The 20,547-nt window shown below is 39.3% G+C and overlaps 3 protein-coding genes across 3 annotated transcripts; 1 reads left to right on the top strand and 2 right to left on the bottom strand.

Annotated features, from left to right (window-relative positions):
* Positions 1–535: 535 nt before the first annotated feature.
* On the top strand, positions 536–20,107 carry rb1 (retinoblastoma 1). The gene is made up of 27 exons (XM_044223712.1): positions 536–815; positions 1,289–1,409; positions 2,276–2,379; positions 2,959–3,093; positions 3,191–3,229; positions 3,374–3,423; positions 3,664–3,774; positions 4,175–4,320; positions 4,424–4,501; positions 5,823–5,932; positions 6,028–6,105; positions 6,340–6,427; positions 6,530–6,646; positions 6,746–6,802; positions 7,068–7,099; positions 7,272–7,348; positions 7,506–7,729; positions 16,292–16,407; positions 16,703–16,851; positions 17,272–17,417; positions 17,580–17,684; positions 17,802–17,915; positions 18,025–18,173; positions 18,296–18,326; positions 18,446–18,588; positions 18,737–18,783; positions 18,935–20,107. The coding sequence occupies exons 1-27, from the start codon at positions 706–708 to the stop codon at positions 18,997–18,999; spliced, it is 2,742 nt and encodes a 913-aa protein (XP_044079647.1). The 5' UTR covers positions 536–705; the 3' UTR covers positions 19,000–20,107.
* On the bottom strand, positions 7,750–9,225 carry LOC122888826 (lysophosphatidic acid receptor 6-like). The gene has a single exon (XM_044223718.1). It carries the CDS (start codon positions 9,102–9,104, stop codon positions 8,106–8,108), a length of 999 nt encoding a protein of 332 aa, XP_044079653.1. The 5' UTR covers positions 9,105–9,225; the 3' UTR covers positions 7,750–8,105.
* LOC122888824 (lysophosphatidic acid receptor 6-like) lies at positions 12,384–16,695 on the bottom strand. Its single transcript, XM_044223715.1, has 2 exons — positions 16,651–16,695; positions 12,384–14,643 (listed from the first exon to the last, which is right to left on the bottom strand). The coding sequence occupies exon 2, from the start codon at positions 14,091–14,093 to the stop codon at positions 13,023–13,025; it is 1,071 nt and encodes a 356-aa protein (XP_044079650.1). The 5' UTR covers positions 14,094–14,643; positions 16,651–16,695; the 3' UTR covers positions 12,384–13,022.
* Positions 20,108–20,547: the final 440 nt, after the last annotated feature.

The raw sequence follows: 20,547 nt of genomic DNA on the forward strand, positions 1-20,547 counted from the left end.
TAAGACATCAGTGCGTAAAAGAAGTGAAACAAACAAACATACACAAGGTAAACAAAGTGAAGTGGGGGCACGATCTACATCACTGTAATAACTATACAATTACATTACATTAGTTGAAATGATGAGCTGCCTACTTTCCATATACAGTACTGGGCAGTCGGTAAACCCTTTGTAACTCGGCTGGATGGCGGGATAAATGCTAATGAGCGGATGTTGCGTAGACATTTTCCCGCGTTTTCATCTCGTGAGTTTGGGTGAGTTCGTTTGCGGTGTGTCACGTGATCCCGGTGAAAGCACCAAGCGCTCAGTTTATAATCACAGAGAGCAGATACATATAAAGCTATAAACCGGTTATCTAATGTTGTTTTTGTATCTAGTGTCGACAGCACTGGGTTTAAACAGACACATATTATCAGAAAAACTCAGTGAACAGGTTAGTATTGACGGGGTTGTGAACACTGACTGTGGAGGGCGTCTAACAGTTGAGACACCGGGCGCACCGTCACCCCGCCGCGCACTTCGGTGATACAAAACGAACACCCACTTCACCACGGTTTCAGGAAGTCAGTCAGGTTTTGTTGTATTGTTGCCACGGACGGAACTCGTGAAGTGGGCTTTAAATTTAGTAAATCCCCATTTGTTGCCTTCAAAACACAGTTCTAATTTTAATTAATATATTTGCCTGTTAGGTAACCGGATACAAAGATGCCACCTAAAAAGCGCAACTCTGGTACGACACAGAGCAAGGAGCTGAAGCCCAGTGCTGAAAGTGCCTCTCCAGACAAGAAGGAGAGTCCTGCATTATCTGTTAAAAAGTAAGACAAGTTATGTGGCCCCATTCAGGTATTAGCGGTATATCAGCAGTCAGTAAATGAGTTGGTTACTCTGTAAAAAAAAAAGCATACTGCAGCCTAATGGTTAGGTAGTTTGTGCTGGTATTTTAATCCTGCTAGCTTAACTTAAGCTATGTGACTAACCGATAGGCTGACTAACGTTAGCTAGCTGCTTCAAACGAAGTCAGGTCTGTATTTACAGCTAATACCAGTGAGTTTTAACGTCTCTCTACCCTACAGAAGTGGCGACAGAGTATAACTGTTCAGTAACAGATGCAGCATGAGATGTAAGGCTGTTATAACACACAAATACACCCCATGTCTGGCACAGACTTTGGCTAACAGTCAGGGAAGTCCTGCACTGGGAGGCTGTTGTCGTTTGTGCAGCATGTTTTGATGTCCTGAAACTGTGTTCGTGTTCTCCATGTTGTTGATTTATGGCCTCCATTCTCTAGACACAGAGACAAGGATGCTGAGTTTGTGACCCTGTGTAAGAGCCTTAATGTGACAGACCTGGTGTGTGACCGTGCCTGGATGCTGTGGAAAACTGTTCAAGAGTCCATGGATGAAGTGGCCGTATGTATAACGTTATATATGTATATGTATGTATGTGTGTGTGTGTGTGTGTGTGTGTGTGTATATGTATATATGAATATATATATTAGTTATGTGACAGTAGATTTGTAATGTTGTGGTCCTGTTGGCTGTCCTATTGAAGCGAAGGAAATTGCATGGGTGGAAATTGTATTACTCTGGTTGAAAACTACCCAATAAGTGAACAAAAGTATCCCTTTTGGAGATGGCTCACATACTGTTTAGTCAGAATAAATTAGCCATTATGGCACTCAAAAAGCCCAAGTTGATGAAAAGCTACTCAATTAAATTTATTTCAGATAGTTACTTTTCCACCCCTGTTGAAAGAAGAGCAGGTGAGGATGCACCACACACAGTTATCAGACAGATGTCTCAATCACACGGTCACTGGTCTTATGTGACTATTATCTTATCTAATTTAATGTAAAATTTTAGACTAATTAGTGTTGCCTTGGTTGTACCAAACGTGTCAGTTTATACTAATCTGGTCATGTGGCACAGTGTGTATGTGTGGTGGTCTGGGCATGTTGTGGTTGGACAAAGCTCAGGGTAATTATGGCTTTTCTGCAGTTTTTAAAGTCAAGCTCATCATTATCACACAGTCCAAATGCTATTTCAGTTTTCTTTCTAACTTTTAAAGGAAATTTAACCGTCAGACCAGTCAGAAATGTTTTTAGTAAAATAAATGTGCAACTAACAGATCTATTGGATTTTGGTTTCAGTCCTCCTGATAATATTAAAGTTCCCCACCAGGCCTTCATATTTATTGATGTCACTGACTAAAAAAAATATTACGTGTTATTATATTTGTTAGTTTTAAACATTGTTCTTTTTGCATTTCATTTCAGGACAGTCAGAAAAGGCTGTGGGGAGCTTGTCTGTTTGTCTCAGCGACAGACATGGATGTTACCTGTTTCACCTTAACTCAGGTTCTGAAAGAAGTCAATCTGAAGTAAGTACTCTCCGTGCATGATGCATGTTACTGGCAAATACTCCTTGGCACTTATAGTGCAACTTCGCTATCCACATTAATATATGTAATATCAGCTTATTTGAATAGACATTATGTAAAAGCATAACACATGGCTGCTCTTACCAAATACAAACTGTGGTCCAAATACAAACTGTGACAAAAACTAAGAGGCAATGCTGAGGATTTTTTTGATGTTTAAATTTTTCTTTTTCAGATTTGCAGATTGATTTTTAAAAAAAAAATTTTTTAGCCAAGATTACTCCTTAACAATTCCTTGTTCAGGAGGCTTTCTGCAACATACAGTTGATATCAAGTTTTTATTGCGTGAAGTAAAAATCTATCAAATGTCTTTCTTAACGTCTGTGGTTTAAGACACAGATTGTAAAAGAATGTGTAGATCTTTCCAGATAAGATACGAATTTCAGACCTATGTAATTTTGACAGTCTTACAAATGTCATTACTAATATTTTTTAATTAAATCTGAACTCTTGGTGTGGTTTTTACAATTTTATGCGATTTATTTTATCTCTCACACAAATTCATCCTTTTTTTTGTAGCGTAAAGCAGTTTTTAGCTCTCGTGAGGAAGTTAGATGTTAACTTGGATACTATAAGCACCAAGGTGAATTCAGCACTGACACGATTGGAGAAGAAGTATGATGTGACGCTGGCTCTCTACCAGAGGTTTGAGAAGTGAGTGAACACATCAATACAGAACACGTGCTTGATTCATGTAGAACTGTTCTGGGCAAAATTGTATGTGATGATAATAATATTTGTTTGTTTTCAGAACATGCAAGAAAATCTTTGCTTTGGTTTCTGATGGCAAGTAAGTTGGGAGACTTATCTAGTGAAATGTACTTGTCACACTCCTTTTTTTACTATCTTTATGGTTTTGTGTTTGATAAATGGGTGCTTCTTTTAAAAGATGTGATGCAGTGCATGATTAATGGTTTAGTGTCTCTTTTCCAAGGGAGAGGGAGACCATGCGGAGCTGCTGGACCATGTTTCTTTTGGCCAAAGGTAGGTTAAGCCTTTTAACACATTAACAACAACAAAAACAAGTACGATCAAGCTGTTAACACACTTGATGGAATAGTTTTCATGTTGCTCCGTCTTCTTTCCATCCTTCCTGCCGCCTTCGTGCTCAGCTGTAGAGCTCAAATGAATTGGAAAATGTTTCTCCTCATGGTCACTGTTTCCAGTCCGCAGTAGTACTATTGTGATGATGCTTCTCATGTGCTGCGTCTCTGCTGTCTGCAGGAAGGGTCTTGCAGATGGAGGATGACCTGGTCATATCATTCCAGTTGCTGCTTTGTACACTGGAGTTATGCATCAAGCGCTGCCCTCCAGACCTTCTGCAACCTCTTTACAGTAAGCTTCAGTGTCATTTACTTTAACCTCTCTCTTAAAGTCTGAAAAGTGTAAAGTCAAAGAATTTATTTTAAAAAAAGACTGGAAAAATAATTTTGTCATCCTCAATTTTTGAGTGAGGATGTAAACATGATTGCACATGTGTTGTTGCATTTGTTGCTGTAGACCCAATGCGATTTCAAGTTGTTATTTGCTTAAAAGCGTATGCATAGTAGTAGTAGTAGTAGTAGTAGTAGTAGTAGTAGTAGTAGTATAGGATAGCATAGTATTATATCGGTCAGGCATGTTTTCCATGGAAAATAGGAAACGGAATCTCAACTTGGGATATTCTGTGTCATGAAAGGAATTATCGTCTACGGCTCCCAGAAATGTTCTAACCCCTTAAATGTTTTTCTCTCAGAATCAGCTATCAGCAAAGTTCAGAGCCCTCCGACACGGACATCTCGTCGCAACCAGAGCAAAGCCAAATCCCGACCTCCGGAGCCAGAAGTGGACTTGCAGCTTCTCAAAACCTTGTGCAAAGAGAATGAATGCAATGCAGAAGAGGTCTGACCCCCCTCTTTGTGTAGTTCTTTGTCATCATACAAACACATGTCTGCTCTGTGTGTATTTTGGCCTCATTTTCCCTCTGTGCCAATTGTACTTGCAGGTGAAGAATGTATACCAGACCAGCTTTTCTGCTTTCCTGGACTCACCTGGTCTTTCAAGATCTTTAGATTTTCCTCAGGTAATTGTGCGATTGTTACAGCATCTGCTCTACTGTTTGGCTTCACTGTCTGCTCTTCACTTACTGTTTCCATTAGTTATCTCTTCCTGCTTGCTGTTGCCATTGTTGAACGTTTGAGTGTCTGACAGCTGTTGGTTGTTCTCTTTGCCACTCATACGTGTTTGTTTTCACATACATGGTGTCAGGAAAATGTACTCAGGCAGGGGATCTTTTAGTGTGTCAGGATAGTATATTGCAGGTATGGAAACAATGGAGACAGGATGCTACTGTTTGCTGACACGACACACTCCTCCGAAGAAAGATGCTGGACATATTTATTTTACTGTTACATTACCCCAGTAACGGACAGGTGGTACGCATTATTTACATAAGTGTCTTATGTCAGTAATGTGTAAGTCTCACCCTGATCTAACCTATGAGGGGCCTGAGTAAATTTAAAAAAAAAAAACATTTTGAGTGAGATTTTGGCCCAGATTATTTTATAGCACAGATGTGTCAGAGTCTCAGTCTGTGATCCTAATCTAGTTGCAGACAAGTTGGAACCTTGCCTTATTTCAGAGATGTTGCAGACAAGTTGGAGCCTTGCCTTATTTCAGAGATGTTTATTTTTTTAATATTGAGATCTGATCAGACACAGAGACTCAGGCACAGTTGAAATTGTACAATCTTTAGACAAGTCTTGTCAGTTCAACGAGGACTCCAGACTGTGTGTTTTGCAGTGTGAGTTGGCTGATATGCACAATGACTACAAGAGTATAAAGGCTTGAGTTACATCTATGAAAAACATCTCTTCTGGCTGTTTATAAATCGTTGCAGATGTCAGTTCTTTAGTTTCTCATTCCTTTTTCATTGTCTAATGTCTTATTGCAGATCTGATTTTCAGATTAAGATTTCACATCTAAAGCATGCATTTAGGTAATGAAATTTGATGCATTGTTGGAGCTCAAGATAGCCAGCAGTATAAGGAGTAGTTAGCATTCCTACAACAGTAAAATTGTTCGTATTCAGTAGGTCAAGTATGATTTTCTCCTCCTCATATATAGTGCTGGTAACATAAACAGCTCATGTATAATGCAGCAATAATTTAACATGTTGAAAGGAACCATACAGAGCTTTTGTTCTTGATATATTGGTACATTTTAGCTTTCTAGCACTTTTGAATTTAGGTAAAATATTGAATTTAATGGAGAACTTTTCAATCTCTGTATGTTATACTCATTTTAACAACCCTGCATTTAGTTGGGCACAGTGATGGTGTTTAATTCTGTATGTCGGGAATCACTTAACTACGAGTAACCTCAACCTTTATTTTTCACCACAGGTGAATGACCTTAACCAACAATATGAAGAGCACTACCTCAAGAGTAGAGACTTCGATGGACGGCTGTTTTTTGACAGAGATGAGACTGTTCTTGCACCTAAAGTCGAGATGTAATTTCTTCACTATTCAGTGTTTTGATGTTGGACTGGTTGATCTGTTAAAAGAATTTAAAGAAAAGTGTTTCATAATCCCCTCCTGCACTCAGATCACAGGTGGAGAGAACGCCAAAGAAGAACCTGCCAGATGAAGATACCGTCCTCATCCCTCCCCAGACTCCAATCAGGTAAGTAGTTAGCAGTCACTCACCTGTTCTTCATTGTTTTAATCATTGTTTACCCAGAGGAGAAAGACCAAGTACCTTGTTTTTTAACATTTGTACAGTTTCAAACCTTTTCACTTCGATGTCTATATACACTGTTGAGAGTTACTGAAGTGTACATTATTGAGCATATTTCATTGTGTGTATTGTTTTGAGTCCGTTCTTCAGCACTGTCTGATGTTTGTTTTGTCTTATCAGAGCTGCCATGACCTCCATTCAGCAGTTGAGGGGTGATCTCCCCTCCAGTGGGGACCAGCCATCTACTAACTTGGCTACATATTTCAAAGTGGGTCTCTAGAAGTGTTGCCACTGATTAAAATGTCCATTGAAGCTATATCGTACTACCTTAATTTGACATATTTCTCGTTTTCTTCTTTCCTGTGGTCAGAATTGCACTGTGGACCCGACGCAGGACGTGCTGAAGCGTTTAGAGACACTCGGACAGGCATTCAGCCAAAGGTTTGGTCAGGCAGTCGGCCCGCGCTGTGTAATACTTGGCAGACAGGTATGAACTAATACTCAAGAAGACAATGAGCAACAATGACAATACTTGCTATTCTCAAATTATTTTATGTCTGACTGATATATTTCTTTCCTCTTTCAGAGATTCACTCTCGGTGTCAGACTGTATTACAAAGTCATGGAAGCGATGCTGAAATCGGTACTTGACATGTTTGATTTTATTTAATTTATTTTTCACCTTTTTTATTCAACAATGTAGTATTTTTGATTGTTTGTTTGTTTGTTTGTTTGTTTGTTTATTTAGGGGCTTGGGGTCATTCAAATGTAGCAATTCCCAGGTTTACCTGCAAAAACGTATCTCAGAAAACCACAATTGATTAATCTACTGACCACAAACAGTCTCTGAAATAACTCATACTCATGTTGTTTTTCCTCTCATTGATCTGATATTTTTCATTTCGTAGGAAGAGAAGCGGCTGTCTGTGCAAAATTTCAGGTATGTGTTTTTAAGTGTTTATAAATTCAATGGGGAATTATGAAGCTAGTCAATTGTTGTTTTTGTATTTACTTGTGCATGCATACTTTTTGTTGTTTTAATTGTAAGTGAAGTGTTGATTTGTAGTCAAGTGTTATTTGCCTTGAGCTCAGTCACATGATTTCCATTCCAGTAAACTCCTCAATGACTCCACATTCCACACATCACTTTTGGCCTGCGCTTTGGAGGTGGTCATGGCAACGTACGGAGGTGTGTCCCGTAATTTGCTTACAAGATAATAACATATGCAATTACATTCTGAATCTGAAATAACTGTTCTTACTGTTGCCAATAATATAGGTAAATGTTTACACTTCTTGCAGATGTGTGACAAGTTGTAATAATGTTGTTTGCTCCTCATGATTAGAGAGCAGTTTTAAGACTGGAGGATACAACTATGGTGGTGGTTGTGACTCAGCAGAAACAAACGTGTGTTTCCCCTGGATACTGGATGTGGTCAACCTTGCCGCCTTTGACTTCTACAAAGTCATCGAGAGCTTCATCAAGGCCGATCCCACTCTGAGCAAAGACATCGTCAAACATCTGGAGACCTGTGAGAACCTCATCATGGAGAGGATTGCATGGAGGACGGTCAGTTTTATCTCTCATCACCAGTACAGTATGCTAGTAATGATGTCGCAGCATTTTAATGAGATTCATGCATACACAACATAAAGGCACATAGACATAGTAAATACAAACTATATCTACCTTTTTTATATAGCATTCATTGGCCCATGAGAAGAAAAACTATCAGTAGATAGATAGTAGATTAATTATTACTACATTTCATGAATAACATAAATGACATGGAGTAGTTTACATGTTGATCTATAACGTTTGATCAGCATTTTTGTAAAATGAGGCAGGTTCCACATAAATTAAACATTCAGTAAATATGAAAAATGTCAAAGAAAGAAAGAAAGAAGAAAGAGTCTCTTTCAGTAGTGGTGTGAGATGGTTTGTGTCACTGGCTGCCGCTGCCTCCACCACCAGGCACCTCCCTGTGCACAAGGCTGCTGGAGAAATAGTAGATGAGTGGGTTGAGGCAGCAGTTGGAGCTTGCTAGTGATAGTACCACAGGGTGTACAGCCTTGGTCATCTGGGCCAGGCCACAATGGGGCAGCAGCCACACATGTGTAAGGGTGTATCCCAGGAGGTTGATGTGATATGGGACGAAGCACAGCAGGAAGACACCCAGCACCCTGTAAATAATTGTGAGTGTGTGCTGACGGCTGAGGTGCTGGCTGCGGGAGTGGTGTCTTGGCTGACGAAGCACGCTCAGCACTCTGCAGTAGCTGTAGAGAAGTAGCACAGTGGGCAGCAGAAATGACCCTAGGACTAAGCCCAGAGCTACCAGGATTATGGTGCGGTGGTGTTGCGAAGATGGGTCCAGCAGACAGAGCTGGTGCTGGCGAGCGGCTGCAGAGCGCAGCAGAGGCAGACTTACACTGAGCCCCAGCCCCAGCACCAAGCACCAGATCCCCCCACTTATCAGCTGTGCAACACGCAGCCTGCGGAGTGTTGATGCCAGCGGGTGCACCACAGCAAAGTAACGGTCTACAGCAATGCACACCAGGAAGAAGATGCCCCCATACAGGCTGATGTATTTGAGGGTGAAAGTAAGATGGCAGTATGCCACCCCAGGAGTCCAACTGGATCGGTCTCCTGTCATGGGGGACAAGGCTCTGGCTTTTTGGTGGTAGTAGTAGATTCTCAGGGGTAGAGAGATTACAAAAAACAAGTCGGCAGCTGACAGGCTGACCATGTAAACGGCTGTGCTGTTCATGGTGCAGGGAGATAGACACAGTCTCCGAAGGGCCAGGCTGTTGGTGGCCAACCCCAGCAGGAAGATGACACTATAAGACACTTGATAGAAGGTGAAGCGATAGCTGGTGTCCACAGTGCAGTTAGACAGAGGTGAGAATGGCTTGGCTGGCACATCAGTCATATTCCACATCTCCATGTCCCAAATAATTTTCTGCTCCAATACTTTAAATCACTGTGTTCCTCTTATATCTGGAGGAAATTAGTTTGGTTGAAGTGAACATAAGATGGGAGGAAGGAACATGTTCAGTTGCTTCTGTTGGAGCAGTTAAACCTGTCGCAAGTAAAAATGTAATCAACTCAAAGTGACTGCTGTTTTATGGAATGTAAATTTGCTGAGCTGATGCAAACACACTGCTACGGCTAATATAGCTGAATTAATATTTGATATACAAGACGACAGTCAGACGAATGCTGTCAATAAAGTTTTAACTGCAACTTCATGCTCTCATAAAACAAGTAAACATTTGGTTTCATTACATGCAGAGTGGGGAAAAACAGGAGCCTCACAATGTAATACAATTGCCCTGCAGTAAATACACATTTAGTGAAGCTCATAAAGTTCATCTTTAGTTGAGATTGTCAGAGGTGTTAATTTAAATTGTTTAGGCTGTAGTGTGTAATGTGGAAGCAAATATCCGGTTAAGCATCTTTCAGTCAGTATTAGTATTAGGGAGGGTCTGATTGTAAGAACTCTTTACTAATGCATTTTTCCTGTGTTCCGTATATGTCATCATGATTTTTGTGACTTTTCCTTCTGTCATTTTACATAAATTTCTTTTTTTGTGACCAGGAATTTAGACTGTTGAAAAACTCAATACACTCCAGTCACAAAATGACCATTGAGTTGAATCAATACGACAAGATTGCAAGAGAGCTCCCACTATTTTCTTAACACTAATGATATCATGATACGTTACACACCAATTTCAAAAATACTTCAACTTTGATATTAACACTAATTTAACACTAATTGTTAACATATGTTAACATTCATTAACATTTTTTAAATTCTCAGTAACATTAAATTACATTGATATATTTTTTTCTATGACATGATAAAGCATTTAAAACAAATTTTATCTTCCCTAGCCCCCAATTTCGTCAGCCATCCCTGATCTTTTCACGCTCAATCCCTGATCCTTTAAATGAAACAGTAAATCTTTTCCTCCTGACTTATAATATTGAGTTGCTTCTGTTGTCTGCTTTGGCAATCTGATAACAACTCCTGTAAAATAATTCAGTTATCACTAATACTAAGTGTCTGATGAGTTATCAGATGAGTTCTTTATCTTTGTCTTCAGATAATCTTTGTGGACCTTCTTCATTTAAAATTTTAAGTTTCTACCAAACACTAACAAGATGATACAGTTAATTGCTGTCTTCATTTTATAAAAATGACATTTCTTAATCTATTATATTCTGTGCATATATGTGCAATTAGTACAACTGAAGAGAATATTAAAACAGACAAAACTTCATCACTCACCAGTATCAGGATCTCATCAATGCAGTGACAGTGAGATGAAGTTATTTTTCCAGTCAGCTGGTGTTCAGCAGCAGGAGACCCTGTCAGGATGCTGTAACAGCGCACATGCTACTGACTGGAGCAGTTCACACCTGCACTCATGCACAGGTCAGGGTCTCTCTTTCTCTCCGTTTCTCTCCCTCCCCCTCTCTCTCCCTCTCCTACACACCCTTCTTGTGTTTTGTTCTCACTACCTAATTTTGAGCTAATTTTGTCAAAATATTAAGTGAGTTTCACAAGTACTGATAACAAGTCTATTCTCAAGCCAACCTAGTGATCTGAGCTGAATTTTGTGATTAGCCTTACAACAAGATTGTTTCATTACCTTCATAGTGGGAGTCATGTTTATGGCTGCTTGTTAAAAACCTACATTGGAGTTAATCATTAACTATCTTTGTCAGCCAGTTGATGGGGGAATAGCAATAATTCACTGAAAAAGGTGCTGTAATCAGACAGCAGTGTATGTTGGGACCGGCACTCTCAGGGAAGACTAGGTTAGTGTAGATCAGACCATGGGTATTAGAGCCCAAGAGAAAACCAGAGAAAAACAGGACACAATCTGATGAAAATGTATATTGTGTCAAAATGTTAGTCTTTGCGCCTGAGAAAAGCAGTAATTCACCTATTATCCACATCAGATTTTCTATACACACCACAGTTAGACAGCTGAACCTCACCAATCAAATTGGGATGTAATTAAAGCAGTGTTGAACTAGTTTCTCTTTGAATAATCTTAATTTGGAGAATATTGGGCTAATATAGCACATATTATGATTTAGCTACACACCACTTGGCCCTTGTGAGACAAATTTCAATTAGATAGAAATATAAATAACAAATTGATTGCCAAATAGCTGGTTAAGATTTGTTCTCCTGTGCACATAAAAAATAAATCTTACCTTCATGTTATGATTATCATTACAAATGGAAATGAAATGGTTTGTTTTGTACAAATATTTATGCTGGGTGGAGAAAGCCCAGCTGCATCCTGAATTTAAGCCTATTAGTATTACATGTAGTAGTGTAAGGAATCCAAACATGGCAAAATTAGTACTTGCTAATTGTTTTATTTGTCTCAAGGATGCCATTTTTAAGTTGACATTCTTGATTACTTGCGGGATCTGTCTCAGGATTGCAGCAACCACCACTGTGCTCTATTTTGTAAATGTACTTCTCCATCAAGAGACATGTTGTCGCTCGCCTGCTTTGGTTTCACAATGCTTCTCATCTGTGCAGTGGTGGTGATGAGTCTACCCTTGTCAATGCAGACCCCCGGGCTAAGCCTCCCCACAGGAATGCAGTAGTGCTCGCTCTTGGAACACACCACTTTTACAAGGCGGAACAAATATTTCACATGAATTTAAGCTGCACCATATTCCTTTTACACTGTGAGCTGTGTTTTCACTTTACCTTGTAGTCCATAGGAAACAGACATGTAGTCAGTCTGGCTGAATTGGATTTTGGGAGAAATTCCTGTTGTTTTAATTTAGAATTTTACTCTCTACAGACTCCAATTTTGATCAAACACTGCATGAAACACTATAAGGAATATTCTGACTTGACATATCTTCATGTTTTTAATGTCAAATTTTCTACAGAACTTACCACTTATTTAGATAAAGCTATTGGCAGTCTTAGTGCAGTCTTGACCGATGCAATGTAGCTGTCAATTGTTGACCACACCTGTAATCTACATTTTAAAACTTATTCACTCATTGTACATTCAAGGCATTGGCCAACCTGTAGCTGTGTTGTTTGTACCTGTATGACTAATCATTCTAGACAAAAGACGTGGTAGCACTCCGGGAGAGTGGCATATGAACAACTAATACCCATATTTCACAACACCCCACTCTATCAAACAAGTAGTGAATTTCAAACTCAAGAACCTTTTACATTAATAACTCTTTTATTCGCTTTCAGTATATGGGGTAAAAGCTGTTATAGAACATGCTGCTCTATAAAGTGCTTAAAAGCCTTAGTGAGGCCACAACTACTTAGAAACTGCACAGTACAGTACATAAAAAGAGTTGTAATACTAGTTCAGCATTGGCACAGCAGAATTTTCCCATAGGATAATCTGCTCTGGGGAATAAGACTACAATTCCATGTTATATTGTTTTATGTGCAAAAGCTGATAGTTATTTTCAGTACCATGCACATGACTATGGCATATACACCTGTCATTTCTACTAATATACATTATAAACTCATTCCTTAATAGAACAAAGTGTTTTCAAACTTGTGTGCTGTGAATTGCCACCTTGATAAAGGGTATTTATGCTGCAACATACAAATGTTTCCTCTTTGACCTATTCCACCCTTTTATTGACTGGATAGGGATCTCTCCCAGTCTAAAGTCTCTGTGGTGTCCAGTAGATGAGACACTGATTCCTTAGTAACCATTGTGTTTATGTATTGGTATGATCTTCAAGTCCACTCAGCTTCCACCTACGTCCTCTGATAGAAATTGAGTTTCTCCAGCAATATTCACTGAATTATTAATCATGTCACATAATAGAGTTGTCATTAGACTGTAGACTCATTGTCAAACATTTTGGGTCTCAGAGTCCTCAGGGTAAGGATTGTGGGTGTTGTATTTGGACTGTTTTGTTGGCTGTCCATCTGTAGTCTGTCGAATAGTTTGGCACCGTTGTGCCATACTGTGGACTTGCGTTTGATGGAGCTTTGAATGGTTTCTGAAGTGAAGTAGTAAATGACTGGATCAAAACAGCAGTTGGTCACTGCTATGCACAAAGCAATGGGGTAGATGGTTCTCACCACATATTCTATGTAGCATCCCTTTAGGACACTGGAGCGGACCAGGGCATAGAAGATGAGATTAATATTGTAGGGAATGAAACAGAAGCAGAAGATGAGAAGATGCACGATGATCATCCTCAAGATTTTTGTCTTGTTGAGGTTGCCTCCACGGCTGATTGTTTTGGGTTTCTTCAGTGTCCGTAGCACCATGACCGAGCAGAAGACATTGACCATCAATGGGATAATGAAGCCCACAGTCTCAATAAACACCACCACCTTGGACAGCTCAGCCTTCCATTGTTTTTTGGAGTAGTTTTCAAAGCAGAAGTTTGAGGAGTTGGCATTTTTGGGTGAAGTAGTATCCAAAAGGAACCCAGTGGGTATACTTCCAGAAAGAACCATCACCCACACTGTACAGCAGGCCAGTTTGGCATTCTTCTTTGTACGAATTGCTTGGGACCGGAACGGGTGCACAATGGCCAAGAAACGGTCAACACTGATGCAGGTGAGGAAGAGGATGCTGCCATACATGTTGGTGTAGAACAGGGCCACAGAGATCTTGCAGAGTACACTTCCAAATAGCCACTCACGTTTAATAAAGTAAACAATCCGAAAAGGCAGGCTGAGGACAAAGAGAGAGTCTGAAACCACAAGGTTTATCATGTATGTCGTGGTCTCATTCCGCAGCTTCAGTGTACAGCCAAAAATATATACAGCCACCATGTTGAAGAAAAGTCCAAGTAAAAACACCAGGCTGAAAACTGAGCTATACAAAGGGTACTTGAAGTCATCACTCTTGTTGCAATTCATGTAATTTTGTTGGGTGTTATTATACATTCTTAGGCCAGGCTGGTAATTTTTGGGAGAACTTTTTCACTCTGTAAATGTTCCAATTGTTGAACTTGTGTCAAATTCGACTTGTTAATCCAATCATGTGCAGGGAAAATGTACATTTCATTTGGCTAGGAAAAACAGTCCAGAAATACTGAAGAATGCGAGAGAAAGTATACAGCAACTCCACAAAATACCTGTATTAGTATCCAAATTAAAGTGAAGAGTGAAGTTTTCAGTCTTTTCCAGGTGTCTTTGACAGTTGAAATGTTTATTCCTTTGCGAGAAACGTCATGTGCCTCTCCTCAACTCTATGAACAGTCGACTGGTTCTTCCCTTCCCTTGTTCTCCTGTCTGTTCCTGCAGCAGCCCTGGGCGTGCATGGTGATCGTTATGCTCCACAGGTTTTACTCTGCTCCTGCCTGTCCGTAAATCAGAAACCTCGAAGCAGGCTGCAACTCAGAGGCTCCAACACAAAGAACTCAGGGGACTGTTGAAACCCAGAGGGTGGAGCCTCCACCGGGGCCAAAGTCCTCCCAACGCTGCTTTGTTTTATCTGAAATTTAAATATTGAGATATTAGTGTGGTCCATAATCTTTGAATTTTCTTTTAAATTAGAAACTTGAATTAGGGTTTTTTTCTTCTTGATAGCTGTAGGTGTGTTTAGATCAGCCTCCCAAAAAATCAAAGCATTTTGTGTATTCAACAGGAGATTTTGTCTGCCTGGTAATGCAGTATATGGCGTTATCATGTTTTCTTTATATGACTATGATTGTTTGGGTCGTTTCACTTTCAATTTTCAAACAAATAATCAGGTAACTTTAGAGACCCAAAGTTAAATATGAATCTAAAGTTGACAATGAACACAGGACTCTTAAGCAATGATCTCACTAAACCTAATGAAACATTGCAGTGTAGGTGTCCATTATACGTCACTGAATGCTGTTAAAGCAATCAAATACCAAGTGTACTTTTGAAATGTGTCGATGGAAATCAGCCGGGCGTGGCATGTATGTCATGAAGAATGTGCTAATAGGAAGTCTGTACCTACTGTCTCTGTGTAACTCGCTGAGTAGTAAACCACACCCACTTCCCTGTATGATCTCATCTCTGATTTTTATCTTCATGCTGATATGATATTCACATGCACGTCTTTTAGTCTTGATTTAGATATTAGAACTGCCAAGGATAATTATGTGACTGTAGGTGCGGATTATACTGTGTTGGTATTTAGAGGGAATTGTATTTTTAAGTAAAATGAATGATGTTTCAGTTTAGCGGGATTTCCATGACTATCACTGAAATCAGATAGGATACTATAGGGAGTGTCCTCGGGTCAACATAAAATGAGGAACAGATGCCTGATTTATTACCCAACTGTTTATTACCAGTATGGACTGCAAAGGAAGTTTGGTTTGTAAAATGTAATGATTTCCTGATCACACTAATACTTTGTCAACGCTACACTTGTTGCCCTGTGTAAAACCAAACAGATGGGCTTTTAATGAAGTTATTGCGATAATATACACTAATTGCAATTAATAAATTACTTCATATGGGGATACTAGTATTAAAACTATTTTTCATAATTCATCAACATCAATTATAATTCTGATTTTATATTATATAATTGCCTTGTCAGCCCACTTGTGATTGTATTTTCTTGTGAACAACTTATTCATTGCAAACACAAAAATACAGTAGGTTCCCTCAGAACATCCCTGATTCTCGTTCCTCTTGTGGTTTCTTTATGCCAATAATACTGCAGATTACACGATCTGATAGATAAACAGACAGCAGTAACTCTAGTGATAGTCTTGTGATTAGGATAACAAAATGTTTGTATCAATTTGTGCTCTCAGATCAGATAAAAATGCAATTCAGAGTAGCAAAAGTCTTCATGTACAAACTCAGAAGTAATTGAAATTCTGCTTTGGTGTTTCATATTTGCAGAGCTTTGAGGTATTGATTAGCTCCAGTAAAAGTTTAATTTGGATTGGCCCCTTCCTGCCTAGACAGTGGTGGAAAAACCCTCATATCAGCTTTCGGGAGGTTTTTCCCTTTTGTCCAAATTTTATTTCATGAATTGAATTCCAGTAAAAGGTATGTTGTAATTTTCAACATGATTTAGATGCACTGTAAAAAAAATATATATATTGTGGGTGCTTGGTTAAATGTAAATAATCATGTTTGTGTCTCTGCAGGGCTCCCCACTGTTTGAGCTGCTGACACAGGAGCATGAGGGCGGAGCAGCAGAGCAGGTGGAGACCCCAGCCAGTTTCAACCAACCACTGCAGCACAACCACACCGCAGCTGACCTGTGAGTCTGCCATCCCACAATCTATCTGTCTGTTTTTCAGTTGCTAGTATGCAGCAGCTAAGAAACCATCTTAGTCCCTAAAACCTCTTTAGCTGTTGTGTAACCACTGTGAATCACACAGCTTGCATCATGGTATTAAAAAATCAGAGAGAGAGAGATACTCATCATGAGCCTCCCTTTCTGTAAATCATAAATCACAGATAATTAGAGGGTTTAGAATAAGGTAGCTGAAGAGGTTCAAACCTTAGTTTTGATGGTGTAAGTGACGAATTGGGTTTCTCCATTGTCCTGACAGATATCTGTCCCCCATACGTCCGGGCCTTCGTGTCTTGCCTCCTGAGTCCCCGGCCACGCCCAGCTCTTCCTCTCAGCCTCAGACCCAGCCTGCCAGCCAGACTCCACGGCTCCCAAAGTCCAACTCTCTCAGCCTCTTCTATAAAAAATGTAAGCTGTCGTTCAAGCTCACATACATAGTTGGTTTCGTTATATTTTCCACAAGGCATGCAAAACATCAGGTTTCTGTGGATAACTTCTGAATAATAACAGACGCGTGGAAAATCAAAATCTCAGCACTGCCAGCTCCACTTTACAAACGTTACAAACTTTAATTCAGTAATCCCCACTGTTTTGTTAGTGATGGATTTCCAATGTGACCTTATACCTTAATAAAGTGGAAATGACTAAAATATTAACATGAGTCATTACATTTGTATAAGCTTGAAGAAAGAATTTTGGAATGACAACTAATATTTGTTCTGTTTGTTTTATTCAGTAAACAAATCCTTTAGGTTTTTTTTCTCCATTTACATTCCTGTTTGCTGCGTCTCTTTGTGTCCAACTGTCTCTGTGGTTTCCTCTCTGTAGTGTACCGCCTGGCCTACACAAGGCTGAAGATACTCTGCTCCTACCTGCTGCCCTCCCACCCCGAACTGGAGCCCATCATATGGACCCTGTTCCAGCACACTCTGCAGCACGAGCAGGAGCTGATGAGAGACCGTCACCTCGACCAGGTAACCTGACAATACGCTGCTTTCTTTCTTTGTTGCTGTCCTTCATTTGCTCATTCATTTTCTTGCTTTTTGTCTTTTTCTTTGCTCACTTTGTCTCTGCATCTCTTTCCTCATGTTTTCTTGTTTAGTTTTTTCTCAAACTGCTTCTCATTGTTCTTGTAGTTGATGATGTCAGCCATGTATGCCATATGTAAAGTGAAGAGTGTTGATCTGCGCTTCAAAACCATTGTCACAGCATACAAGAACATGCCCAACACCAACCAGGAGGTGAGGCCTTTCAATGTTAATAACTCTATCACCCTTGAGGCTGTTTCTTTTGCTGTTGTAATCATAATAAAATTATTTTGAACTTTGCATCTCTTTGTGTCACACTGTATGTTGCAGACCTTTAAGCATGTATTGATCACCGAGGGCCACTATGACTCCATCATTGTCTTTTACAACCAAGTGTTCATGCAGAAGCTGAAAACCAACATCCTGCAGTATGCGTCTACCAGGGTGAGACACTTCCCCACAAAGGATCTACAGTTTGATTTTGATACATGCACAATCAGATAAACGTGCATGACTACTATACCCTCTCATTGTTGCCGTTTTGTTTTTGTAGCTGCCCACCCTCTCTCCGATCCCACAAATACCACGCAGCCCCTACAAGTTCCCTAATTCGCCTCTACGGGTGCCTGGGAGCAACAACGTGTACATCTCCCCTATGAAAAGCCCACGCATGTCCCCGGGTATCATGACTCCTCGCTCCAGGTGAGTTTTGCATATTAGTGATGTGTCTATGAGCCGGCTCCTTTCGCCATTTCGCCATTGTCGACAAAAAGTAGCACGGTCTTTTAAAAGATATTTCTCATTTGTGTTTTTTGCCTTTACAGAATGCTGGTATCAATCGGTGAATCTTTTGGGGTACGTGCCTCTTTTGTTTGCTTTGTGTCATATTAAAGGATAATCTCGATTTAACAAGTGCAGTGGCAACAATGTTTTTCCTCACTCACTCTTTTTTTCTGTTTGGTCTTCATCTGCAGATGTCCAATCGGTTCCAGAAGATCAACCAGATGGTCAATAGCAGCAATCGCTCCTTTAAGAGGACTCTGGATCTCGGCTCCACTCCAAAGCCTCTGAAGAGGTTACGATTCGATGTGGACGGGCAAGATGAAGCCGATGGCAGGTTGGTCACTAATGCTGTTATATTTGTCGTAACATACTAGCACACTGATTTATTAACTGTACACCAAAGTCAAAAGCACTCGAATGTAGTATTAGTCATGGCGTACATACATTTCAATTAAGCTCACTTTTTATCTTTTAATTTACAGCAAATCTGGAGGAGATTCTACACTGATACAGAAGCTTGCAGAGATGAGTAAGTGAAAATATAATACAATATATATATTCAGTTCCATTGTTGCCTTTTGATATTCTCAATTATTTTTCTTCATGTGTTCTTACTGTCAATCGTGTGGCTTGTGGATATGTGGTCCCCTAACATATTGTTGATTTTTTTTTTCATGTAGGCTCCACTCGGAGTCGCATGCAGGAGCAGAAGATGAAGGAGGATGCAGAATCAAGAAAGGAGTAACTCTAAAACCTACTGAACTGGCCTGCACTGTTTATCACAACGTGAACACTACTTTTTGTTCACACACAAAGGGAAACATGAGTTTCTCTGTACATTTATGTTGGATTTTAGTTTGTATTTAACTTTGTCTTTGAGGAGTAATATGTGAATATAGAGGACTTTCTCCTCTTTTTTTTTGTTGATGCTTTAACTGAGTGTTTTAACTGAATGACTGACGTCATTGAATTTCATTTGAATTTTGACTTGTTGGATATTAAGTATGTTTGGTTTTAAGAGTGGTATTAATTTTTCGGTGTTTATAAGGAATCATTGTTTTCACTCTCATGGATGTTCTCAATTGTTAAGAGCGTTGTTGAGATACATTGCTGGTTTATTTGTTAAATAATTGGTTGAGTCTTACCATCAGGACCTTCGTATGTTGGCCTTTCACTTTTTGACATTTCAAATATTTTCAATCATGATGCAACATTTCACAGTGTTAAATCATGATTACTCTCCTCAAAAAGGATGAAATGTCATTCTCCGAGGGAAATCAATTTGTCCATGTTGGTTCATGGTTTTATTTTTAAAGTGACATTTTACTCTGGAAAGTTTCGTTTGTGCCATAAAGTGAGAACTATGAAACAACATGAATCTCACTTACAGGAAAATTATACAGTATATGATTTGCACTCAACCAAAATTCATGTAGTTTCAAAGCATTTGATTACAGTTAATGGTTCTCTTTGGTGTAATATGTGTAGTTTTTTAATAACTTTTGTTTTACTTTTGGGTGGTAAAAAATATACATACATCATACATCATATGCAAACACCTCTTAATGTGTTTCAAATAAAGGAATATTCTTTTATGTTTTCAGTCATATTTTTCAACACATACAGTAATGCTAGTAAACTTGAATTTTTTTTAAATGGGTTTTGAAAGATTTTGAGAACGGGGAAAAAATTACAGGGATAAATACACACACCACATAGAGCAAATGAATATGTGAACACTCCAGAAAAGTATACCAAGAAAAATTACCAGAATTTTTAAATTAAAATGTCTTTATATTGTACTTTATTGAAGTAGTTTCTTGAAAGTATAGTAAATATTTCTTTTGAAAATATTATTTTGTGTTTGTACTTATTTGCATGGACCTCATTACATGCAGGTATTTTCTTCTTTGCATATCAGTTGCCATGACTCCTTTGTCTTTGCGGCCAACAACAGGCAATGCCAGTATGTAGTGACTTTTGGAGAAAAATAGTGTTGGTTATGAAAAAGGAACATGACAAAATCTAGTTCTTTCTCAGAAATCACAATCCACATTTGTCACTTCGGGTAGTCAAGCTATTGTCCGAGGCTCCGTTTCCCAAAAGCATCTCAAGGCTAAGATGATGGTAAAACCCTTTTAAGGAACCTTAACGTAGGACACTTAAATCTCTCAACCTTCAAGATCATTTGTTATCGGGCCCAGCTAGATGACCGTTTAGACCATCTCCTAATTGTGTTTAAAACCAGAACAATTCTGTTTTTAGATTACGAACCAATAAAAGCCAGGACTTC

The sequence above is a fragment of the Siniperca chuatsi genome, linkage group LG14, assembly GCF_020085105.1.
Source record: "Siniperca chuatsi isolate FFG_IHB_CAS linkage group LG14, ASM2008510v1, whole genome shotgun sequence".
NCBI classification, from domain to species: Eukaryota; Metazoa; Chordata; class Actinopteri; order Centrarchiformes; family Sinipercidae; genus Siniperca; species Siniperca chuatsi.